Source organism: Micropterus dolomieu, linkage group LG23, assembly GCF_021292245.1.
Source record: "Micropterus dolomieu isolate WLL.071019.BEF.003 ecotype Adirondacks linkage group LG23, ASM2129224v1, whole genome shotgun sequence".
NCBI classification, from domain to species: domain Eukaryota; kingdom Metazoa; phylum Chordata; class Actinopteri; order Centrarchiformes; family Centrarchidae; genus Micropterus; species Micropterus dolomieu.
In genome coordinates, this window is record NC_060172.1 from 21,986,001 (window position 1) to 22,012,447 (window position 26,447).

At 40.0% G+C, this 26,447-nt stretch overlaps 3 protein-coding genes across 5 annotated transcripts in view; all 3 read left to right on the forward strand.

Annotated features, from left to right (window-relative positions):
- Positions 1-1,251: 1,251 nt before the first annotated feature.
- On the forward strand, positions 1,252-8,218 carry cct8 (chaperonin containing TCP1, subunit 8 (theta)). 3 transcript variants are annotated; one of them, XM_046040691.1, is made up of 16 exons: positions 1,252-1,421; positions 1,972-2,062; positions 2,181-2,260; positions 2,361-2,510; positions 2,673-2,853; positions 2,972-3,033; positions 3,122-3,259; positions 3,692-3,870; positions 4,476-4,542; positions 4,634-4,721; positions 4,818-4,933; positions 5,155-5,226; positions 5,357-5,521; positions 5,799-5,918; positions 6,778-6,917; positions 7,927-8,218. In XM_046040691.1, the coding sequence occupies exons 1-15, from the start codon at positions 1,362-1,364 to the stop codon at positions 6,883-6,885; spliced, it is 1,677 nt and encodes a 558-aa protein (XP_045896647.1). In that variant the 5' UTR covers positions 1,252-1,361; the 3' UTR covers positions 6,886-6,917; positions 7,927-8,218. The 3 variants fall into 3 exon arrangements, with proteins under 3 accessions (XP_045896647.1, XP_045896645.1, XP_045896648.1); XM_046040689.1 differs by having other exon boundaries at positions 6,778-6,913; XM_046040692.1 differs by lacking the exon at positions 6,778-6,917 and having other exon boundaries at positions 1,255-1,421.
- Positions 8,219-8,831: 613 nt separating this feature from the next.
- rskrb (ribosomal protein S6 kinase related b) lies at positions 8,832-17,285 on the forward strand. The gene is made up of 13 exons (XM_046040107.1): positions 8,832-9,015; positions 10,371-10,661; positions 10,802-10,885; positions 11,241-11,309; positions 12,151-12,220; positions 13,133-13,240; positions 13,608-13,648; positions 14,416-14,443; positions 14,718-14,807; positions 14,963-15,051; positions 15,346-15,456; positions 15,583-15,696; positions 15,809-17,285. Exons 1-13 carry the CDS (start codon positions 8,986-8,988, stop codon positions 16,043-16,045), a joined length of 1,362 nt encoding a protein of 453 aa, XP_045896063.1. The 5' UTR covers positions 8,832-8,985; the 3' UTR covers positions 16,046-17,285.
- Positions 17,286-18,451: 1,166 nt separating this feature from the next.
- The window catches only part of aldocb (aldolase C, fructose-bisphosphate, b), a 10,971-nt gene continuing 2,975 nt past the window's right edge, over positions 18,452-26,447 (forward strand). Inside the window, exons 1-3 of the mRNA XM_046040272.1 lie at positions 18,452-18,597; positions 24,285-24,401; positions 24,983-25,194. Of these exons, the coding sequence (XP_045896228.1) occupies positions 24,290-24,401; positions 24,983-25,194 (324 nt within the window). The 5' untranslated portion in view covers positions 18,452-18,597; positions 24,285-24,289. The remainder of the gene's footprint in view (positions 18,598-24,284; positions 24,402-24,982; positions 25,195-26,447) is intronic.

Sequence of the window (26,447 nt, forward strand, 5' to 3'; positions counted from 1 at the left end):
ATAGTTACACAGTATTAGGGGTGTGGGCTGTATTAAAAGTATCCACTGTTCTCCCATGCTCTAACACACAGTAAAGATGAAATGTGTGCTGTTCTCACATTCTTCCTCTGTATGTACACATAAACAACAAGGCAGGGAAATATAAAAGGATTTTATTTTATTGTTTGGGTACATTATTGTTCAGTGTACATGCTCACATCTGAAACAAACTTTACGTGCTTGTTAACTCTCCCACCCCGCAGACATCTACACACCAATGCCGATTTATATTCATAGCGGCAAGTGCTATGTAGCTCCACATAGGGGACACAGGAAGTGACATATAACACCTTCATGCGGCGTCGGAACCGCGTAGGAAATTCACAGCCGCACCGGCAGAGCTCCAGAATATGCAACTCGGCCGGCTCACGCGCGGACGCGCTTAAAAGTGCGAGGGCCCGCCCAACGCTGCTTGCAGCTTTAATTTTATTACTATATTTTATAGATAATTTATCTTTCCTGATTTTAAATGATTTTACAAATAAATAAAGAAAAGATTTTTGGTGGGGGATATATAGCCATATTATCCTTTTTTATATAGGCCTACTTTATTAGCAAAGACAATGAACACGGACAAGAATAGTCGTTAAAACAAATACAGATGACATGAATAGAGCCAGAGAGAGTTTTAAACAAAGAACAAATGAAGCGTTTTCATAGCTTTCTTATTTTTGGAATCAGAAATGTTATTAATGCAGTGCTCAGATTCCTTTTCAAAGTCTATAAATAAAGGTTTGGACTGATTAAAGTTGGCTTTGTGGATATGAAACGATCAAAAGATTCATTAGGAATAATTCTTTCTGTTTTATGTTACTGTTATTGTGAAAGACAAACAAACAAAAGTAGATTTTTCCAACAAAGAGAAAATTCAGAGTCAGTGTTACCAATAATATATTGAGACAAATCTTTCCAGAATCTGCTAGAGAGAGGACATTGCCAGAACAGGTGTATTATTGTCTCTGGTTACAATTCACAGAATAAACTATTAACACGTTAAGTCTCCATTGAGTTTTGTCTCCATTAAGTCTGCGACAAAAGTGGCTAGCAGGAGCTCCTTTACTTTATTAGTAAGGAGGTACTATTTGCTGAATGTTACGATTGCCTATCTTTATGTATAACCATATAACCCATAAAGGCAACAGTCGTGACGTGACGCAGCAGGTGAAATGAGAATCGCTCAGTTTTGTCCCTTGTTGTTACCCGTCCTCCGCTCCACGCCTTGCTGAAATCGCTCCTCCTCGGTCTCTCCGCCTTTGTACCCAGAGCTGAACCCACGCCGCGGCTACCTTCTCTAGGATACCGGGGCAGATAAACATCGGAAAATGGCTCTCCATGTACCCAAAGCGCCGGGCTTTGCCCAGATGTTGAAGGATGGCGCCAAGGTAAGGTTTAGTCAGTGTTTTGGAGTAGTTGGGTAGTTTTGAGTGTTTGCTTGTGAACTAGCATGCTAGCTAGCGTTAGCCCCGGAGTTAGCACACTCATTCACTGTCATGTGGGAGATTTCTAGAAGGCAGCCAGGCCGCTCCGAGCTACTGCTGGACCCGGGGCTGTTGTGATAGACCTAAGGCTAGGTTCTGCGTTTTTTTCACTGCTCTTTCTAGCACGTAAACATGCTGTATATGACTGCAGTGTTGTAGCTGCAGTGATAACTAGCAGTCACACCCTTAGTTAACTGTCAGAGCCGAGGCTTTGTCCGTGGCTGCTCATTGATGCTGATGCTTCCTGTTTTGGGTTAGCTTAGTTTAATTCAACTCTTACGTTTATCGTTTGCCTACATTATTGTCTAAAATAATGATTACACCCCCATTTCCATGAAATTCTTTTTATACTGTTTGTTTCCCATTAGTTATTTGACAGTAGTAGTATTTGGAGTACCAATGTAATGCACCTCTCTTGTAAAGTCACGTGTTATTATTTTATTCTCTGATGCAGCACTATTCAGGGCTTGAAGAGGCAGTCTATCGTAACATCAGAGCCTGTAAGGAGCTTTCTCAGACAACACGCACCGCTTATGGACCAAACGGTAAGCAGTCACCTCCTACACTAAGAGAGATTTGTATTTGTAAGTCTTGTCTTGTTTGTGTTTCTACCTCTCATTACAAAATTGGTGCTGGCTAAATGGTGACATTGTGACCTTTCAGGTATGAACAAGATGGTCATCAACCACTTGGAGAAGCTGTTTGTCACCAATGACGCCGCAACAATTCTCAGAGAGTTGGAGGTGAGGAAACCTTAATTTCTTGTGCAACACACTGTGTACAGGAAATTATTTATAAAGGAGTCAATTTAACAGTTTTTGTGAACAACACTTTGTTTTATAGGTGCAGCACCCAGCAGCCAAAATGATCGTGATGGCCTCCCACATGCAAGAGCAGGAGGTTGGAGACGGTACAAATTTTGTCCTGGTGTTCGCTGGAGCTCTGCTGGAGCTGGCTGAAGAGCTGCTCAGGATGGGTCTCTCTGTGTCAGAGGTAAACAAATTGTAGTCACTGATTATCATAATTTTCTTATTGAAACTTGAGTAAGCGTTACACTTGTGGAAAAACAACACAAATGTCCTGTACATACATTTTAGCATCCCAAAGAAGTGAATCACTGCAGTTGCTCAGTGTCTCCTTTCCTCTCTGCCGCAGGTGATTGAAGGCTATGACAAAGCATGTAAAAAGGCTCTGGAGATCCTGCCAGACTGCGTATGTTCCTCAGCCAACAACCTTCATGATGTTAAAGAGGCGACATCTCTCATCCGTACGGCAGTCATCAGTAAACAGTACGGCCACGAAGACTTCCTCGCCAACCTCATCGCACAGGCCTGTGGTGAGTCAGCAATCCAGACAGCTGATACCAGCCTAGGGCAAACAGCTGTCAAACATAATTTGTTAGTATTCATTTTTAATTTCTCTGACTTTCTTTTCTTTACTGGTTTGTGCTACAGTGTCCATCTTCCCACAGTCTGGCAATTTTAATGTTGATAATGTCAGAGTATGCAAGATTTTGGTGAGTAGCATTATCATCTGAATATGTTTTGCCTCTCTTTGTGTGTGAGTGTTGTTTGCCTCTAAGTTAATGTCTGTGGTGTTTTCAGGGTTGTGGGGTGACATCATCCTCCATGCTGCATGGCATGGTTTTTAAGAAGGAGGCAGAGGGTGACATCACATCAGTTAAAGATGCCAAGATCGCTGTCTTCTCCTGCCCTTTTGACTGCACCGTGACGGAGACCAAGGTAATGTGTGTTTTGTATTTATTTTTTTCTCCTATTACTTTTGGGTCAGTTTTAAATATGACACATTTCACATTTGGCCTAAAATAATGGGCTAAAAGTTCTGAATCTTTTTCACCTCTCCAAAGAGAAGAGACACAAGTGGTAATTTTGTAATTGCAGAAAAGATTGTGACATTTTATTAATGCTACATTTGTTAACTACTATTCAGGAAAATGTCAAATTTAGAAAAGTGTTTTAGGGTTTTTTTCTGTTTCAGTTACTGGGATGTTTTGAAAAACATGGATCCGTTATTAATGTTAATAGTAACGCCTGTGCTTTTCCTACTATGACAAGTCAAAATGTCTGCTGTGAAAAGGGCCTGTTGTCTGGGCTTTATAAAGTTGTGTGAAGGTACCGATCTTGGTGCTAACAATAGACTTATCTATCGCGTAGGGCACAGTGCTGATAAATAACGCACAGGAGCTCATGGACTTCAGTAAGGGAGAGGAGGATATGATGGAGGCTCAGGTGAAGGCCATCAAGGAGGCTGGTGCCAACGTGGTGGTAACTGGAGGAAAAGTGGCTGACATGGCGCTGCACTACGCCAACAAGTATCAGCTCATGGTGGTCAGGTAAGAAATTAAGTGTTATCAATTATCAAGTGATCAGAGATAGTAATTACCAAAAGCACATAGTGTGATCCAAATGGGCTAACATGAGAGAGGGCTATTAGTGGTATTGGCGTTGTTGTTGCAAAGTGACCTACACGCATACCTCCACCTTATGTGACTGACATTAGTTCAGGATAGTATGGTAAATGTGCAGGTTTTACATAGATGGGTCTCTATCTAAAATGATCACATTTACAATGGATGTCATTTTCCGTATACCTTTTTTAAATAAAAGATTTGTCATCAAAAAGAGAGACAGATTTCAGTATGCAAAATACATACAATAATGTTCCTTCCAGTGCTGGAAAAAAAAATAGTATAAGATTATTTGATTAAAACCACCACCAGTGTGATGTCTTTCATCTTTCCTCATAATAAACGTCTGGGGATATTATCAAATATAACTGTCATTATCATGTGTGTATTTTTTATTTTTATTTTTTTACAAAAAATACACACATGATATCTACATAATAATAATAATAATAATAATAATCTACAGAATTATTACTATTGTGGTGTGTACTGTGTACATCCCAGCCCTAAATTCTCCTCTTCCCCATTAGGCTTAACTCAAAGTGGGACCTCAGGAGGTTATGCAAGACTGTGGGAGCTGTAGCACTGCCCAGGATGGTGAGTGTCATGTTTCATTCAGATCAGGTATTTGAACCATAATAAAAGGGACCATTACATCATGTATGATGATTCATTTCTGCTTCACTAGACGGCGCCAACTCCAGAGGAGATGGGTCACTGTGACAGTGTGTACCTGACAGAGGTGGGGGACACTCAGGTGGTGGTCTTCAAACATGGTAAATCACTCTTATGAGTCTTCATTTTAAACATGGTCTTTGCTCCGTCTTGAGTTTTAGGCTTAACATGTTGTTCGGTCTTGATTGATTGAACAGAGAAAGAGGACGGTGCCATCTCAACGGTGGTGATAAGAGGTTCCACTGACAACCTGATGGATGACATTGAAAGGGCTATAGATGATGGAGTCAACACCTTCAAGGTTCTGGTCAGGGTAAGTCGACATAATACTTCACTGTAGGATTTTTTTTTTTTTGCAGCTGTGGTAATAAAAAAAAAAAAATCTGTCAAAAAATGGTATTATTTTTTGTTCGCAGAGAAGAGAAATATGCCACATTGCTAATGCCTGCAGAGTCTTAGTATTTAAGTGCAACTCTTTAATCTACTGTTTGACCCGCACAACCTTACAGTTTGTGTCTAATTCTCCATGTATAGGACAAACGACTGGTACCTGGAGCAGGAGCCACTGAAATTGAGCTGGCCAAACAGCTCACCTCATATGGAGAGGTATGTAGATTTGAGTACATTAACTGAAGTGCACCAGGTTCAGACTAATGCCTCTTGGTGTTGCCCTTTTTTCTTTACTGTTTCACCTTCTGCAGACACATTTATTTATTTATTTACCCCCTCTCTGTAGTCCTGCCCAGGTCTGGATCAGTATGCCATTAAAAAGTTTGCTGAAGCCTTCGAGGCTTTGCCCCGTGCGCTGGCTGAGAACTCTGGTGTGAAGGGGAGTGAGCTCATCTCTAAACTCTACTCTGCACATCATGAGGGAAACAAAAACATAGGCTTTGACATTGAGGTGTGTATGTGAACATGAGATTAACTTAATGACTTGATTATGATTTCATTGGAGTGTTGTCAGTCTGAAATGTAAAATACATTTTAAATACAGTACTTACTGGCATTTAACATTCTGATATGTGGCCTTTTATTATGTTACGTTTGTGGCTATTATAGTTCAAATGGGTGCAAGTACAAAAATTAATTTTAGTTTTCGGTTTTCCTGAATACAGAGCAACCCATTAAATTCTTGTTTGTGTTTTTTTTTTTTTTTTTTTTTTTGATGTTGTCTTTAGGGAGAAGGCCCCGCTGTGAAGGACATGCTTGAATGTGGCATTGTGGAGCCTTACCTGGTAAAACACTGGGGCATCAAACTGGCCACCAACGCTGCCATCACAGTACTGAGAGTTGATCAGGTGTGTACTCAAACACATAAATACTCGTGACGCAAAGGTAGCCACAAAGAAGGAAATAGGTTATGTGCAACTTCCAATTCATGCACATTGAATGCTTTTGAAGGTACAATGTGTAAGATATGGCAAGAATTTAAAATTTTAAACATTCAAGAAGTAAACAGTTCTGACGTCATGTCAAAGACGAGTTAGCATGCCAACCAGCTTAAACCTGAATTCAAGTTTTTGTCTTTCACTGAACTTAATGTCTGATTAAGTCAGCTTAAGAAGCAGTTATGACCTGATAAGTGATAAGCTGCTCCCTATTTCTTTTGGCGTATGAATTCAACAAGTGGAGAGTTGTCTCAATGCCTTCACATTGTACCTTGTGTTTTTCTTCAACAAATTTTATGAGAAGAGAAAACAAAAACAAAGCATCCGTCTCCTACTTTCAGACTTTCTCTCCCTGCCTGTGGAAATCTGCAGACAGAAATGATTAGCTGTATTTTGCTTTGCTATTTTTTTTCTTCATCATTGATAAATTGGATAATTTATTCTAAAATCACAATCATTTTAATTTACCTCGAGTGTTTTAACTTTTTGAGCTGAAATCTGTGGCGTGTAGCAGATTCAGGTACAACACATCAAATCTGGTCTTTACATTCAAAACTTTTTTTGTCTTAATGAAACATCTGGGTTTAACATTTCCTCTTTCTCACCAGGTTCATACACACAAGGCAGTGTTTTTTTGTTTTGTTTTTTTTAAATTTGTTATAAAGCTAATGTTCTTGTTAAATTCAGCAGGTGCTGTGTTATGGGGGACTATGTGAATGAATAGTATCCGGGTAGTTAACGTTAGTGTGTGTGTGTATATATGATGCAGATCATCATGGCTAAGGCTGCAGGGGGACCCAAGGCTCCCAAGCAGAGAGGCCATTGGGACAAGGACGATTGGGACGAAGCGCCTGATAATTTTGAAACTCACCACTAGAGGGCACACACACACACACACCCTCTCTGTCAGTAGGTCCTGGAATGTGTGTGTTTTTTGACTCAGAAAACTCACTTGGATGTACTCACTCGCTCACGGGACACTGAAGTTGTGAAATGTTTTGTTCTTTTGCCTGTCACTACTAATACTGGGTGTGATACACAACTCACTGCAGAGAAATGTTGTAAAGCTGAAGCAGATAGTCTAATGGGATTAAATCACACTCAGGTGTGTCACTAAGTCTAAACCTGCACAAAACCGATACGTGTTGTTTGGTAGCATGCTGCATGCCCTCTTCTCATTGTAGTGGATGTCCTCAGGCAAGTGAAGAATAAAAACAAAATGGTGCATGGAACATAACTGTGTATATAAAGGGACCATGTAAATGAGATGCAGGGCTCCAGAGGTTGAAGTGGATTTGTTGTCTGAAGGTCATTTTCCTAATAAGATGTACTCCAATGACTGTGAAGCCATTGTACAAGTCTCTGGATCTCAGCCTACTCCCTCACTTCCATATAGAAGTCTCAGTTTATTTACACCACCTTCAAGAAAATCCCAGACCAGTCTATTTCTCGTGGCCATTTAATCTTATTTTTTTAAAAGCATTCATTGCATTTTTCCTTCTTGCAGCCTCTATCACTGTATGAGGTCATGAATACTTAATGACCATAAATTGCCCTCCTTGGTATCTGAGATATTTAAATCAACTATTTTACTTTGAAAATATGTCATTATTTGAAAGTTTCAGCAAATAATTTTGGGCACAGTTTGGTTTTTTTCTGTGTTTGTATTTGTGCTGTGGCAAATATTTCAGTTGAAATTGCTGAAAAAGGGGGGGGGGGGAACCTAATGGCACCTAAACTGACACATAGTTCATGGTGTTACATTCTTCAAGCAGTTCATTTAGTTACACTCAAACAGGCATGTTTTAGTGTCAAAGTTGATAACTTGCCTCATTGCCCCACAGCCTGCTGCGTTGATCTCACTTCTCTTGATTGAGGACTGACATGACTGACTGAACGCTACCTTTTCTCCTTTCAGATCATCATGGCCAAACCAGCAGGGGGACCCAAACCTCCCCAGGGCAAAAAGGACTTCGATGAGGACGATTAAATCTGATGCTGTCCAGCGGATGCTCCTTTTTAACCCTGACCGCTACCACATGCATTCACAAAATCCTTTTTTTCTAGTTTATTTAAAGCTCAACTGTTTGGGTTATTTCATAGAAATGACCGTACATTGGTAAATATGTGAAAGTAAAATGTACGGATGGCACTGTTTGCTTTTTTTGTGTGTTGTTCTCAGTCCCAAATAAAAGGCACTTTCGCTGTCATGTCTTGCTTTGGATTCTGTTTTACTCAGCCATGTTCGGTAATTGTAATGCTTAGTGTTGGCAGTTCGCATTGCTGGAGATATTGGTTAAGTCACAGATTAGAATTTTTTTTATCTTAGAGTTTTATAGTCATTCAATTTTTTAGACAAATTAACGTTAGGGTGGGGTTGGTGCCGTTATGGTCCAGTTTTGGACATTTCCTGTCAGTTGACCCCATCCTGTTAAGTTGCACCTTTTTGCTTTGTATGCCACAAAATGCATGACTTCACCTTTCAGTGCCCTGTGGTGTTTGCTCTTAATATGGTGTTGAGGCAGCAGAAATTATGCATGCACCTGTTTTATTTTTAGAACAAGTGAACGGAAGAATTGAATGGAGAGGTCGATTGAAGATGCATCACTAGGTGCCACAGAATTCATGGTGTTACTGCTGCGTGATTTATAGGATTGATGTCTGTGGCTGTGATTAGAGAGCAGCAGGGGGAGCTCAACTCCACACCAGGTTGCAGTCTCATTGGATGGCAAATATGTGGGCGGATTTGCGCTGACGTTGCCCATACTCGGGATTAACTTGTTTTTATGTCGCCATATCTGTCACGTTTTGCACCGGAGAGCCTGATAAACCGCACATTGTTGCTGTACAGTATTAATTCGCTTCTTGAAACCACAAATTAGTCTGTGTGTTGTGCATGAAAGTCTGGATAGGCGACCGTGAAGTGCCTGGATGAGGAGCAGGTGTCGCACCGAACAGATGTCCTGCTGTCACACTGATGGGGGCCGACGGCAGTAAAAACAGGAAGGTGAGTGGAGTGAAATTCCTGTTTGCTAAGGTGTGACGCACTTAGGCAAGGGAGGGGGGTTCCCGAAATCCCCAGGTGGTAACGATGGGTCAGACCTGGATGGCAGCGTTTTAACGTATCCTTTAGCGGCATATGAACTAAAGTGTAATCACATTGCGTAGTTAATTAACATTACACTTTATAATATCCCTTAAAACATTTTCTGTTGTCTTCCAAGGTACCTGTAATAGCTATGCTTTTACTTTGAAGGCATATCGACAAGCTTCCGGTATTGACATCTAAAAATCTATTGGTACTTTTATTATCACATACTGTCCAAATTAAATCCTAACGTTGCTGAGTCTTTTGTCAGATGTCACGCGCATGTCGCATTGATGGCAGTTGTTTCTGCTGAGTGACTATATATGTCCCCTAATTTGGCTCGGATGATAATAACATCCTGCATGGTTGATTACACACATCTTGCACCACAGAGCATCTGATCTGCTGTGCAGGGGAGAGGGGCTCTGTGACAGAGTTACTGCAGATCAGATGTAGACTGAGCATTGTTTTGCCCTCTTATTAATCACAAATGAGAGCAGGAATGGTTTTGAGTGAAACCTGGTGTATTTTAGGGGGTTTGCACAAGTTCACAAAATCACCAGGATGGGGGTTGATAGCAGCATACTAAACTACCCTGACATCCATAACCTCTGGTGTAAGTTAGACTGATCATTTTGCTAATGTAGACAACAACCATGCAGTGGTAAATCATTTCTAGAAGAACAGATTGTAGTTTGTATATTAGTTCTTGCAGCCACAGGTAATTCTGAGAGGCGAAGGAAATCAGTCACTGAAGTAGATTTGGACAATGCAGATTGGTGGAAAATAAGTGATTCAGAAATTGTCTTTCATAGAGAATACTGCATATGTGGAGCTAAAGAGCTGGAAACATACTGTAATCCAACAGCAGAAGAGATGAGTTTGCACTGAGCAGCTCCCCAGTGTGTGTATATGAAGCAATGCTTAGGTAACTTCCCCTGGTTAAACAGGGGGATACATGTGTTAAAAGCCTACCTTTGTCCCATTGTTCATACAGCATTGTTGGCTCATGTGTTGAATTCCCAAAAGGTCAAGAAAGAGAAGAATGTTGCTTTTAGCAGTGCACGCCTACCTCGATATGTGTTACTTGCTCTTGCGTGAAACACAGTGTCCGGTGAAAAGTCCCCGGATTATCAGTATTTGTCAGCTTTAGGCTGTAGACGTTGGTTGAAACATACAGAAATGCCAGTGAGTTCAAATGTTCACTGTCATGATGCATAATCAGGGTAACTCCACAGAGCCGTAAACTTCTCTTCTTCCTGTCTCCCCTACAGAGGCACGCTGAAGTGCAGGAGGATGAGGATTTCTCATCTGGATGGCGTGGCTTCCTATCCAGCATGGGTCTGTCTATCCCAGCAGGCCTGTGTCGCCTGGCCCCACCTGCCCTGCGTCTGGGCCAGCGTCGAATGCTCCAAGGCAAAGCCCCCGACATCCCAGAGCACGTCCTGAGGTTGGCGGGAGTTGGCCCAGACAAGCTGAGAGCAGAATGGAGCCTGCCGGGTTTCATTACCATGTTCCTGCCCGAATTCCCCCACAAAAGTGTGCCTGGGCACGAACACTTTCAGGTATATTTCAATTACAACATAGATGCCAATAATGTGCAAAGCTTGATATGATTGGATAATGCAGAATACATGTACTATTTTTACTTTTTCACCTGCCTGCTTCTATCTCTTTCTCTGTCTCTGTTATTTTGCTCCACCAGGTGTTGAGTTACATCGCCAAAGGTTCATTTGGACCCATTCTAAAAGTTAAGGACAAGACCAAACAGAAAACATATGCTGTCAAAGTGAGTGCATGAATCTCACATTTTAACTGTGGTTTGAGTGATCAAAGCCATGAATGAACAGCCAGTTTATTGGCTGGTTGTGACTTAATACTGTCTTTGCTTAGTATGCCATTTGACTATTTGTTGGCCTGTAAACATGAAAGTAAAATAAATATATAATATATAAATGCAGGCAAAACTTGATGCATCGCTAAAAAGTATTTTTTAAAGGTAAAAATTACCCTCAAGTCAGGACTTGTCATTTTACCTGGAGTCATTGAGGCTTTAACATACACACCAATGTATGTCAAGCATGTAAAAATCTTTACAGTCCTGCACACTCTTATTTCATCTCAGTATTTTTGTCGGCCAACAGGTTATACCTAAATCCGAGATTCTAAGACTCGGGGTCTTGGAGCAGTCAAAAGAAGAAGTTATAGTCCAGGTGGGTATAAAGAACAGGCCTTGGAAATCACTGTAAGTTTACAGATATTGGAAGTCTTATATGTCTTTAAATGCACTTGGAAGTAGTAAGTGCAGTCCTGAGCCACTTTTCATGCAATAAGCAATATTTTGCATACTTAGAAAAACCTTACAATGGATATGTGTTTATGATTATATTATTGACTTAATGGTATTCTAAGTAAAAACAAAATAAGGAATAAAATAAAATAAAAAAATAACCCTATTAAGCTGTAAAAAAGAAAAACAGTGACATTTTATGTTCAACCTATCACAGAAGGGTGGAAATAAATGGATTAATATCAGTATTTTTCAGTATCAGGAGAGAAGTACATCGAGGCTGTCTCTTTAACTGCCTTTCAGTCTTGAACTGTATGCACAGATAACATCAAAATCAAATATTTAATGTAGAAACATTGTGAAAACAAACATAAAATATCTGGATACAGATGATGCATTATTATACATTTTTGAGTATTAATTGCCAGTGTTGACGGGATGTATTCATATTACAGTATAAATAAAATGAACGTAAGATGCAGTGAATGTATCCAGACCTTGTGTGATATCTTATGGGACACACTGTAATCGGTCTGAGGAGGCGGAACTGCTTCTGTGATGTCTAATTTTAACCAGTTTCATGTCTAATTCCAAACAATTTTGAGTCTTTCACCAACAAGACCTGAAGTTACTGAAGTTGTGAGTGAGGTCAGTATCTCAGAAAACTATTTGCACCCAGAGAGTATAAAAGTATGAATCAAAGTCTCTTTGATCAATGGCCAAAAATGAGATTTTTCAGATTGATCTTGGACCTTTGCCCGCAGCGTCAGGTTCGCCATCCATTTGTCCATGACCTCCAGGACTGCTGGCAGACTCAGCGCCACCTCTACATTAGTGAGTCAGCCAGAGACCAGTGACCCAATCCAACCCAGATCTACTACCCCAAAAACCCTTCACTCTACCTTTTCACACCTCAACACTGGTAGCCCTGCCCAAACTCTACCCACAATCCCCAGCCCAACACCTAGAATATGATGAACAAAACACAGAGACTTCAATTAAGTCTTTTTATTTTATTTATTTTTCGCCCTCAGAATTAAACCTGAACCCCTACAACCCAGCAAACCCCATCTACCACTGCCTGTGCATCCTGTATCTGCTGTGCCCTCCTTTCCTCTCCTCCTGAGCATTTACCCTTTTCCCCCCCAAATCAGCCACTGACTCAGAAAGTGTGACCCAGATTGTTTGGTTCCCCACCCCCTGTGAAAAGAGAGCGTTAGCCCGGGGAACAGATGTTGAATGCTGCTGCAGCTCAACAAGAGCACACGTGCAACATTCAAAAGAGAGCTCGCCCCTGCTTGCTCAAACAGTGAATCATCACTGAATCATTAAGCCATAAATGTAGATATGGTGCATATTTGAAACAAATCAAGACTAAATACAACCATCCTCCTGTATTACATAGTGAGACTCCTTGAGGCCTTCATCTGCAGAAAAAGATTGTTGACTTGTTCTCCGTTTGGTTTTGCAGAGGAAACTAGTTTTACACTGTCCTCACTCCTCTTTCCTAATTTCTTTCATCAGTGTGTGTTCCACATCCCACTGACCTTCACTACCCCTCACTCTTCCCGCTACATAATAATAATAATAATAATAATAATAATCTTTATTTGTAGAGCACTTTTCAAAAACAAGTTACAAAGTGCTTTAACAAGTGTAAAGACAATAATACCCCAAAAACAATAATACAAAAAAAAAAAAAAACATGACAGAGGCATGTTTGTAATGCTTTCCCTGCTCCCACAGTGTGTGACTACTGCAGCACAGGAGACCTGTATACCTACTGGCAGATGATTGGCTGCTTCACGGAGGACACAGTACGAGTGTTTGCAGCAGAGTTGGGATGTGCACTTGGTGAGTATGCTACGTAATACTAACAGAAATGGTTCAACCTACTTACATTTTTTTATTATCATATTCATATATTTTATTTTTTATATTATCATACATATTATAGACCTTCACCTTTCTCCTCAAATATCTTAATTAGATCAGAGATGTCTGCAGGTAAGTTTCCATCGCTAGCAGTGTTTAATTATATGTAATTATAAAAAGAGGTCTAATTAAAATGAGATAAGATCTCAAAGGATCTCCCACAGCAACAGTGCAGTGGCATGGTTAAATGATAAACCAGAAGCAAGACAGAGTGAGGCATTTGAAAAAAATTTTGTTCTGTGGTTGAGTCTTTTGTTTTTGTTCTTCATAATTGTTTTTTTCACAGGCTTTCTCCATGACTTTGGGATCATCCACAGAGACGTGAAGGTAAGAGAGGGAGGTCATTCACTAGTTTGTGACCAAATTGACAGGCTGTTTATTCTGATTAATGGTACAAAATATAAAAAAATGTATTTCTTTATAACAAATATTGTAGATAACATCAGCCCTTGCTAAACACTGAAGTTTTGTCTTGTCACATATTTGGGCCCGTCCAGCATGAGATTACAAGACAGCACTATAAATCAAACATCAGAAATTATGAAAGACTTCATTCAGTAACATAGATTCAAACCCAAATGCTAAACATCAATCATCCACATCTCAGCTAACACATGTTTATGAGCAACAATAAAATAAATTGTGCACTAAATAGCAGCAGAAAGATTTCTATTTTTATATTACTAAACAATAAATGGTGGTAGAGATTAGCCATTTCTTTCTACCAGTCCAGAGTAGATAATGCTGCTTCAGAATGGAGCTATTCATTAACATAAAATCTTTCCTGTATCTGCCAGCACACATTAATTACTGTTTGTTAGTGAGTCAATTGACGTATTCTTGTGTTCCCATTAAATAAAAGCAATTCCTGTTGTACATGATGTGCATTTCCTGACAAGCTATTTGCAGTTTTAGTTGTAAAAGTTTTCTGTTAGAGGCTTTTCTTTTTTTACTATTAAAATGTCCAAACTTTTGTGTAGAATTATTTAACAATGAGAATAAAAAAATCTGAGGTTTTCTTAATATAGTTAATTTAGTACATTGGTAAATATGGATGGGTGTCTAATTCAGTTTATGTGGCACTTTTTTTGTAGATGGAGAATATCCTGCTTACAGACAATGGTGAGTAAATAAATCCCCAGCAGAGAGCAGCATAGCTCTGGTGTGCAGGGGAAGCACAGAACCTTCCAGAGAGCATCCTGACTGTGCACAGCTGTCAGCAAATACACATCAACGCAAGCAGTACATGTGTTAGAACTAAAATCCAATTACATTCACTAATGAGATCAGATTATGGTGGGAGTATTTAAATATTTTTCACTAGTTGCAACTGCATCAGTAGGAAGAATCTTAATCTAGAGATTCATCATGATGTTGAGACAATGGTCTATTCTAGGACACCTCCGCTTAGCTGACTTTGGTTTGTCCCGTCGCCTGGAGAGAGGAGGAAGAGCGTTTACCATTTGTGGAACCATCCAATATATGGGTGAGAAATTTTCTTCCACATACACTTCTGTAGTTAAGTCCATCAGATCTGATGACACATATTTACAGACAAACATTATTTTAATCTATTATGCGAAGAAGTTAATATATTAATGTACAAATATAATAGTATAATGTGCTCTGTCTGCTCTGCAGCCCCAGAGGTGCTGAGTGGCGGACCCTACAACCATGCAGCTGATTGGTGGTCGCTGGGAATTCTGCTTTTCTCATTGGTTACTGGGAAGGTGAGGTGTTGTTGCCAGTAGGCTCAGTACGTCTTGCAAGATTAGCAGATATTACTCACATTTATACTTTCAGTGACGTAGCTGAGCTTGAATTTAGCTGTAAACAAAGATTGTGTAAGATGCATTTGATGCTTTCTTCATGGGGTAATTTTACAGTTTTGTTTAATTATTATTAATTAATTAAATCTAGTCACTAGAAGCCTCATATTTTACCATGTAGATGTCTAAAATGTGACTTTCTGAAAATTGAAACACCCTGAATTATCTCTCTTCATGTAACACAAACTTCCTCAGTTCCCCGTGCCTCCAGAACCAGACCACTGCAGTATGCTGAGGAAAGTGAGGACTTTTCCCTATGAAATTCCCCTCAGCTTCAGCCCCCCACTGGCCTTGTTAATAACCGAGGTAATTATTTACTACAAAACACTCAAATCTATAGGTCGTATTTTACTACATGCATCAATATCCACTAACTGCTCAGATTGGTTAGTTTGATGTCATATCTTGACCTACACACGTTTTTCTGTCCAGCTTTTGTGCAAGACCCCCTCCCGCCGCTTGAAGACCCTTGAGCGTTTCAAACGCCAAACCTTCTTCCATGGGACAACATTTGACCTCGCCCTACTTCAGCGCCACCCTGTGGAGGTAACTGACGAATGCCTGGATGTAGTCAGATTAGTTTTTCAAACATGAGTCAACTTGTTGAAGAAATGTTCAATATGCAAGCAAAGTGAAGTGTTTGTTTTTTCCTGTCCAGGTGATTCTGGAGCTGAGAGAGAGACCGGACCGAGCCGCCAAAGCTCGACGAGGCCTCACTTTGTCCTTGCAGCCTCTCAAAGGTTTCGACTACGACTCGTTCCTCAGCCCTCCCGCCACACCGGACACACAGCTGGACACCAGCACACAAACTCACACAGCTGCACCGCTCCCTGGCCCGACAAGCCCACTGCAGCCTGCTCAGGAAAAAGGCCCACGCAGAGAAGTGTTTGTGTGACAGGACTTTGAGTTACAGTATGGTTACTTACACACTTAAGGTAAAGGCCTACATGTATGTATTTCTGCACAGTTATTCACCCTCAGGTGTGGTGCGCCTTCTAAAATGTCTTATGTTGTAAAAGCCACAATAGCTACATATGATTTAATAGGATTTTTAGTTTGGAAGAAAATGATTCATTTGAGTAAAAAACACCACTTTCCTACTTGTGTTGAGTTTTATGGAGGATTTTTGTCATATTACTGGACACTATTTGTTCCTTTTTCTACTTGTTTGCCTTTTTCCAATGAGCACTTTTTTAAGTCGACAGCATTTGCTCAACAGTTGTGCAAGAAAGATTGCACTTTTGTCTATATATTTTCAATCTTTCAGTGACTGGTCATGGTTGCCCTGTTAACACATAATGTTTGACTGCTATCAGATTCACCCTATATGGAAAAGTCATGCTGATTGAAGACAATGCACCAAAATCCTTTTTTTTTTTTTTCAACCAGACCCCTTCAACAAAATCAGTGTATTTCTGAGCTTCTGCCTTTGTTTTCAAGTTGCATGATTATTTTGGCAGAATTGGTTGAAAAAAACTCTTTCTGAGTCGTCATGCTGTGATCTTTACTATAAAACCTACTCTGTACCTTTATCAATGCTGTGATATAACCTTTCCCAAAGTTGACCTTTACTGCCTAAATTCTCTAGCAGCAGAATCGTCTCTCCTCCTATACTATGTAAAAGTCGTGCAAGCGTCACAACATCAGATTAAGACATGTTCACCTTCGATGTTTGCTTTAGTTTGACTCATTTATAACCTGCGACTCAGGGGAGCACTCTGGTTTTTCCAAGTCAGCCTTGATTTTGACTCTGAGATGGCACCCAGCTGTCCATATCTGAGCTGGGACTGTAAGGGTTGAATGACCAACAGTACTGTTTACTTCCAGTTAACATTTTGATAGATACAGGGCTTTTTCTATTGTCCAAGGCTGCCATAACCCTAGCCACTAATCGCACCATCATGCATCTACCTGATCATTAAATTATATTGTTGATGTGTACCCAGAATGCCTCACATGTGTGATCCTGAGCTTGATTTTTTTTCTTCTTCACAAAATTGCTTATTTATGAATTCCTCTTTATAAAGTTTATATGAAAATTTTGGATGCTATTTGATGTTATATGTTATGTTACAATGTATTTTTGTAATTACGGTATAGCACAGTTGGAATAATAAACTCTTACTACACAGCGATCTGCTGATTTGGATGTTTTGCCTTTGTGAGATGGCTTGAAGAAAGAGTGACAGAGACAAGGAGAAGTGAAATAGTTTTCAACATATCAGTCAGTGAACAGAAAATCATCATTGCTTCACTTTTCTTATCAGTTACGCCACATTGTGTCTGTAGAAACATAGCATGCCTATGATTGGTTAAGAAATTACATTTTGTTCAGTATCGGGCAGTGGACATTTACTTAAGTGTGTATTTTACTCATGTACAAGTTTGAGGTACTTGTATTTTACTTAAATGTTTCCCTTTCACGATGATGTATACTTCTACTTTACTACGTTTCAGAGGAAAGTATTGTACTTTTTACTCCACTACATTAATTGGACAGCTATAGTTACTTGACAAATTAATACTGTAGAAATCCTATAAATCAACATACTCAACAGTGTATAAAATAGTTAAAATTACTTTCACCATTGACACTGAAATCCTGTGTACATATTAATGCATCAGCAATCCCATATCCATACATTATCTAAGCACTTGTCCTATGTAAGGTCACCGGGGGGATGGAGCCAATCCCAGCTGACATTGGGTGAAAGCCTGGACAGGTCGCCAGTTGCAATCCAATATTATAAATTATAATAATTTGACACTGCCTTACCAGAAAACAAAACCCAAATCTCTCCAACAAATTCTCTTTTTCCCAACATGGCCTGATTGGCATTTTATTGGGACCTCTGATGTCTTTCAGACCAAATGGCAAACTTGAGGGTAACCTATAAAAATCTATCTATCTAGCACATAGATTTGAGGCTGTTTAATTGGAGGTCTGGCACGGCTAAAATAATTCCTTTATTAAATACATTCAGATGAACAGGGCAATGTACATTAACAACACCACAACACAAGAAAATGATATACAATAAGGGACGAGGCAGACAGATTAGACCAGGACAAATAAAATAAAAAAATACAAAACAATAAAAACAAAACGAGCAGAAAATACATTGTATGAGGGAGATATAAATTAATATAAAGCCTATAAATTAATAGACTTTTTACTGAGTAATTTGCCAATTATTAAATAGGTTTTTCACATCTTGTCTTGTTTTCTACAAAGTTGCAGAATCATGCAACAGCTTTGAGCTATGAAGCCATTCAGCGTCGTACCGTCACGTGACCATACGTGACGCAGAGGCGTATGGGCTCCGCCCCCGGCTCGAGGGGTTTTGTTAAGGGTCACGTTGCGCTGCAGCAGTGAAACAGGAGACTCCATCGCATCCTCAGCACCCAGCTCACCTGTATTCTCCGCGTCCAGATACCCTTCAGCAGGTAAGAACGAACCGGGGTCTGATCTGTATGACAGTTTCAGACACTCTCCCTGTGTTACTGATCACGGATAGACGATTAAAATAAAAGTGATGGTGGCGTGATGCTGGTCTGCACGACCTAACTTACAGCTAACTTTATCTTCCCTCAGCTAGTTAGCCATGAATTAATAACAGCCGTCAGTACCTGTGGCTCGTGTGCCGTCGTCTCCTTTGACAGAAAGCCATTCAAGTTTCCAACCTGTTTAGAAATGTCTATTAAAACTTGCAGACCATCATGGAAATACGCAACCGGAAGGGCGTAAATACGGTGACCTTCAAGGATGAAAGTAGCCAGAGGAGAGTCCTTCGCGTCTGCTTTCATCTTAAATCGACACACGCTGTTTCTTTGTTTAATTTGTGTAGATTGAAGTTAGTAATCCGCATGGCAGCAGTGGTTTCCTGTCGGTGTGTGTATCTGTGACAATGCACGTACACCTCCTGTGATGTTATGGGAGGAGGGGCGGCCTGAGGATGAGTAATCTATGGGAAGGAGAAAAAAATTGATCTAGATTCACAAATGGATGCATTTGTACAACCAGACTTCATTTTACACGCATAACATTAGTATGCAGCACATAATTTGATTCAGTTAATGTTCACTGATAAATAATTTCAGATCTACAATTAGCAGATTGACAGTTCAAAGGAGCCTTACATTTTCTAAGGCCCCTACCCTTCTCAAACGTGAATATGCGCTGCGTTTGATCGTAAACTCAATATATATGGCTTTTAGACTGTTGGTCAGACTAAATAAGGAATCTAAATAGATTGGCATGGGCTTTGATAAAATGTGAGGTGCATTTTCAACAAATTTCTGACATTTTATAGATAAAGAGATTAAGCAAAAGACAAATCCGCATAATAATCAATGAGGAAGATAATAGTTTCTAAATAGGAGTAGCTGCTGCAACTAAAGATGATTTTCAGTTTCGATTCTGATTAATTTATTAATTAACTGTTTGGACTTCAACATGTCTAAAAATAATAATTCACGGAGATTAAAACCCAAAGAGATTTTATTTATCATCAAACTAAGAAACCATAATAGCCACATTTTACTGACCGGAAGCAGTTAATTTGTGGCATTTTGTGTAAAAAAAAAAAAAGATTATTTGACTTATCATAGTTAATTTTCTGTCTCTCAGATAATTGATTAATTGACTAATCATTTGAGCTGGAAAATGCCCTAGAAATGGAGGTTCATACATTTATAGGCTAGTTGTACAATCAGACTGGATGTTAATCTAATAAACATAAACCCTGGAACATAGGGCACATATTCTGATTTAGTGTTAATCCTAGTTTTACAACAACACTGCTGTAATCACATTTTTCCTTTTAACTGTAATCATCAGAGCTCCTTCTGTGTGTAATGGCAACCCAAAATGTATTGAACTTGTTGTGCAAATTGAAGTTCTATATATTTTTTTTTTTTAAGAGGTCAGTTTACCAGTGTTTAAGAGGTAAATGTCTTGAAACACATCTGCACATTTTCACCAGTGTCACCCTCTCTCTCTGAACTGCAATGCACGCAGCCTTGACGTCTGCCATTAGGCTCTTGTATCAGAGAGCCGCATGGGAAACAGCGCTCCTGCTGGCGCTGCTGGGAGCAGCCCAAACGCAGAGACGTGCATCAGTGCCAAGGCCAACAGCCCGTCTGGTAACAAAACGCAGCAGACCAAGCAGGCTTTTTACTTTTGACTAGTGCTGCCCCGCGGGAGCCATTTCACCCCCTTTAAAGCTCATGCAGCTTGCAATGTAGAGAAAATACCAAGGTGGGTTAACCTCCAGGAGGCGATAATGATACAAACAAGGCAACAAGAAATATGTTCTTTTTCTCCTCAAACGCTTCAATACTCTCCTTATGCACATGCTTATCACTATAATATCATCTATCAATAAATATTATCAGTGCCAGCCTGAGTTTAGGTAGATGGCGTCCTGCCTACAGCCTTATAAATACTAGGCAATGTAGAGCGCAAGCTTATATTGTAGTTTAATGCTTGCAGCAATGCTTTGAAGCAAGACCAGCTGCTGCATGACTGCTACAGATGTTCATTCTGAACTGAGTTTGATGTTTATTTATTTGTGATGTGTAACTGCATCCTGTTTTGGTAAGTGAGCCTATGCGGCACTGATTGACTGACTGCTGTAGCGTAAAGAACACAGTGTGATGTCTGGTGTCATCATCCTGTCCTTTTACTGAAGTGAAAAAGTCTATACAAACAACAGATACGTGGAGTTTGAAATAGGTTTTTGTGTCAAACTAGGGTCTAATTAAACCTCAATGAAAAAGTTTTAACAGTGTTTAAAAATGAGCGTAATAGATATGAATTTTAATGTAGATTACTGTCCCTTCAGTGCATGCCTGTAGGTCTGGCCTGCGATATGATTGCAGAGCGCTGCATTTGACTGATGTTTAATGATAGTTTATTTAGCATGCAGTGATCACAGCTTTGAGGGGTTCTGCATGACGCCACAGTGGGGAGGTGGCCGTTGCATCTTCATGTCGCAGTGCACAGATGGTGTTTGTCTTGTTGAGGCTGGCCACTGTGCAACAGGCTGGAAAGAGAGAGATACAGTTGAGACAAACTAAATATTAATCTCACAAATATATACGTGTCATCGTGACAATCCAAGTGCATTAATAAAACCTATGGTTTTCAAATTATACAGTGATGTCCTTTGTCAGAAGCTAAGCTCTGCACACTGTCTGGAAGATAAACCTTGTCAACAGTGGTAGTGTGTGATAGTGGGATCAGAGGGCTGCTTCTTTAAATCATAGCAAAGTGACATTTCTGAACGGTTAAGACTTGAAGTGATCAGACTGGCTGAATAATGAACATAATATGCTAATGATCTGCCATTTTGGTAATAAAGAAACTGTTTTACTCTGCAACAATCCCACCAGGCCATTCCAAGCTGTCCCCAGGTGGGGCAGCTAATTGTGATTTAAGGATAGATAAATTTTTAGGGCATGCAGGATTTAAAATGCCTCAAACCATTTTGTTGGGTTTTCCATGAAGCTCCTCTTTGTACACCACTCGAGGTCAATGAAGCCTCAAGCAGGATACTTAAAAAAACAAACCAATCAATATATCCTTGAAGAAACCCTTCCAATTTCATTAAAACAGAACCCTCCCCTCCCCCTCTTCACTTGATTGGATATTTGGATAATCATTCCCACTAAATATTGATCTTGTTCTTAGGTTACATCCATAGGAACCTAAAAGCATTTTCTGGAGACACATGCAGCAAATGCTAACAATAGAAAACACATATCAGTGCCTCATTCTGCTTGGTGTCTTTTTATAATTCCATTTGCATGAATCAGGTTGTAGCCCTGTTTATGGCCACCAGTAACTGAGACCAAATGCAACATCTAGCCTACTACTGTCTGAGGAGATGGAGGCGATGCTGCTTCTTCTGTGGTGGATTTTCAGTATCTCACAAAAGACACTTTATTTTTTTTTACATTTTCACTCAGTTTTGTTGCCAGCGTTTTAGACATTAATGGCTGTGTAATTTGTTATTTTGAGGGGACAGCAAATTTACACGGTTATACAAGCAGTACACGCACTACTTTACAGTGTAGCAAGGTGTGATTTCTTCAGTGTTGTCACATGAAAAGATGTAATCAAATATTTCATATAAATGTGGGGGTGTACTCACTTTTGTGAGATACTGTAAGTCTTGAGTAATTGTTGAATATTGGTGCACAATAGTGTTCCGGATTGATTAGCCCATCACATGTTTGTTTTTTTTAACCGTGTAAATTTGAAACGTGTAACGCTACCAAACCTGCTCCAGGCTGATCATATGTCAGAAGCAATTCATGGACACAATAAGGCATTGTCCTTCATGTCCTTTTTTATGCTGTCAGGCAATAGAAAAGAAATGCGGAAAAACTTCCAGGCATCATTGTTCAGGTCTATATTGCCAATTGAACCAATGATGTTTTTTTAAAACATTTTCTTTACAGCTCACATATTTAGTAACTTCCCATTGTGTGATGGACTAAACATGGCCTAAGATTTAAATTTCCACATTGCCTTGCACATTATTTTGCAATATTTTCTCAGTAGAAACCCAGCCACAAATTTATTGTTAAAGCACGCAGGTGTTTCACAAAAGATAGCAGGTATTTGCTGAGCATGAGTTTTGACAGAGTGGAGCGAGGCCGTACGCACACAGGCTGAAGTCACACACACAGATCATGCCTGTGCCCTTGTTTTGGCCTTTGTCAAGTGTAAATACCCTGTTATTCACTGGAGAGGTCTGCATGCAGTTTATACTCCTGGTTCCCCTCAGGAGATGTACTGTACCCTGCAGGCCTTTTAATTCCACCTGCACGTAGAATTGAACTGTTAGCAGTGAGGCGTGTGTGTGTGTGTGTGTGTGTGCGCTCTAAAGGTTGTTATCTCATAGCTTTAAGCAGAGGATTAACACAGATGATAGAAGGTATGTCAGGCAGTGTCCTAACACAGCAAACCAGCCTCAGCGGGGAATCCAATTGTCGTGAGCTATGCTAAACCCTATGGTTTATGTTGCATGGGTTTCTTTTTCTATGGTAATAAAATACCATTTACGGTATATTTAGATAGCTTATACTTAGTTTAGTCATTTACAGTCAGTGTAGCAGAACATTTTATCGTAAATATAACTGTTTCTGTCCAGCTCTCTTTCCTGTATAGTATACATAGACAGCTGTCTGGAACTCAGTCAGCTCTGTATTTGTCCCTAAAGGACTATTTTCCACAAACAGAAGTTTGTGGCTGGTCCAATAGTGTGGCTCATGCATGTATACGTGTGATGCTGAACAAAGCTATAACCAATGACCTTGTTCGTTGGGGCGGTGCAGTCGACTAGAAAGAAGTCACAGCTTGTTCTCTGGCATAATGTGCATTAGTGGGAGTGATGAGTTTTAGGGATGTGTGAAAATGGGAATTTACAAGCCCTATGTGTGCATCTTGTACTTGTCAGAAAGCTGCTGCAGCATGCCTCAGTGAGCACAGAAAGATGTTTGAAGGACACTAGGTCGGGTGAAGAAAAACATGGAAACAAGCCTTGTTTTAATCACTGCAAATAAATAAAAGGCATGTATACGTGCAGTGCATGAAGAGAGATGAAATGACATTAGGGGAAAACAGGAGAAGTGTTGCTGAGGAGGGAGAAATGAGCCGTGCTGCAGCCACTCCAGCAGCTATAATGAGGTCTGGCAGCAGAGTGTATAAAGGAGGCCTGTTACATAATCTCTCTCTGTCTTCTGTGGTTCGAATGGGGCGGGGGGGAGCGGTGTTATGTAACTGCTTATTTATGGCAGAGCGAAGCAGGGAATTGGGAACAAAATAATCTGTTTCGAAGCATTTTTGTGCATATCGTCAACAGTACAGCTGCTGCTGCCTCGAATAAACCAAATATATCGGGAAGAATTTCATATATGTCATATTCAACCCCAGATGGTATGAATGTCTCAGGCTTTTTGTCATTTTCACCCATCCTCCTGCCATCACTGAGAAGAGCTTAGCACTACAGCGAGGTAACCACATTGTAGAGACAGGACGGACAAAAATGGAGGCCAGTGCTGGTCAGTTGTTGAGATTGAAACAATGTGACATCTCCATATCTCTGTCTCCCTCTCTCTTTCAGCCACCATGACTCACCAATATCCTGCACTGACTTCTGAGCAGAAGAAGGAGCTGCAGGACATTGCTCAGAGGATAGTAGCTCCAGGAAAGGGCATCCTCGCTGCCGATGAGTCCACCGGTATGTGTGTGTGGTTGCAAATGATAACATAATTGATGTCTTTCCTGTGAAGTTCTACATGGACTGGTACATCCTCACACTCTTTAAGATAACTGTGCACCAAACCTTCTTCACTTTCATTCACAAATTCGTAGAGAGGGTAAGTCAGTGTTAAGCAAAGTCTGATAGATCTATGAAGCATTTAGGTTAACATTTCCCTGCTGCAACTCACATTCTGGCATAATTTAGTGTTTTTTCTAAATATAGTAATGTTAAGGGTCCTGAATGTTTGACACAACAATCGCAAATCAACATATCTTTCAGATTTCAGTTTGCACAGTTTTTCACCAAAAATACCTGGATGTTTTACAGTTATAAGTCAGTTTTAAATGATTTTACGTTCTCATGCATTAGATAGTCCTTTAGTTCGGTCCATTAAAAAAAGATGTCTTTACAACTGAGCTGTCATTGAGTGAATAGCCCTACTAATAAATATTGCAAGCAGTGTCAAACCCTGACTACTTTATCCTCAACAGTTAAGTAGTTACGTACTCATGAATAAAGTCTGCCTTGATTTGAGTCGTGTGTGTGTGTGGTTACAGGCAGCATGGGGAAACGTTTGAACCCCATCGGAGTTGAGAACACAGAGGAGAACAGGCGTCGCTACCGCCAACTGCTCTTCACAGCCGACCAGCGCATCGACAGCTGTATCGGAGGAGTCATCTTCTTCCATGAAACCCTCTACCAGAGCACAGACGATGGCACTCCCTTCGCCAAGCTCATCAAAGACCGCGGCATTGTTGTTGGCATCAAGGTAACGAGTGCATATATTTAAACCTCCAGACTTGACCTCTTTAGTTGGGAAACGGTGGGTGTCACCTGGCCTTACAGTCAGTTTAAATTGGTTTGTTAATTGAATAAGACAAAAATGCTCATTTCTCATACTATTAAAACCATTCTCCCACAAATTTTAACAATTACTTGGTTTCAGCTACTGGCTGTTTTTGTGCATGGTTTGTCACACTCATCCTCAGTCTCCTAAAACGCAAGCGAACATGACTATGGTAAGCTCAGCCTTATTTGGTGGCTGTTTGCTTTAGCTCTGAATGTCTCCACTATTACAGTGTTGATATTAATCTACAGCCAAGTATTTAAATCCAGTAGATAAAAAAAAAAACACACTTGTCATTTGTTTGGCCGTTTAAAACTAGAAAGGCTCTTGCGCCGTTTATGGAATCACAGGCTCGTTGCACACACAGACTCACCCATAACAGCCGATCAAGTTGAGAGGACAGTGGGTGAAAGAGCCTTCAGGATGCATGTTCAGGAAAGCTGTGGTTAGTTGTAAGAGTGAAATTCAATCCGCTCTAATGCAATACTATAGAAAACCAATTATGTCCCTTTTTAATATAAGCCAAAAAGTGGAAAGTGGAATCAAACACTTTCCGTTTCCATCTTTATTATAATAATAATAATCCTTATTTGTAGAGCACTTTTCAAAAACAAGTTACAAAGTGCTTTAACAAGTGTAAAGAATAATACAAAAAAAAGATAAGAGCATGAAAATTTAATATAAAATTAATAAAATAAAAGGGATAAAATAAAGTCAAATAAGATCGGGAAAAGCTCTCCTATAAAAGTATGTTTTAAGAAGGGACTTAAAAGAGTTCACTGACTCAGCCGACCTGATTTCCTCGGGCAGGCTGTTCCAGAGCCTCGGGGCCCTGACAGCAAACGCTCTGTCCCCTTTAGTTTTCAGTCGAGACTCTGGAACAGACAACAGACCTCTGCCCGAGGATCTCAAGGTACGTGCTGGTGCGTATGGGACTAAAAGTTCAGAAATATAACAAGGCGAGAGGCCATGAAGAGCTTGAAAAGTGATCAATAGAATTTTAAAGTCAATTCTAAAACATACTGGGAGCCAGTGTAATGAAGCTAAAATAGGAGTAATGTGGTCATATTTCTTTGTTCTGGTTAAAAGCCTGGCAGCTGAGTTCTGGACAGTCTGGAGTCGATCAATAGATTTTTGGGTTAAACAGGTGAAAAGGCTGTTGCAATAATCCAGGC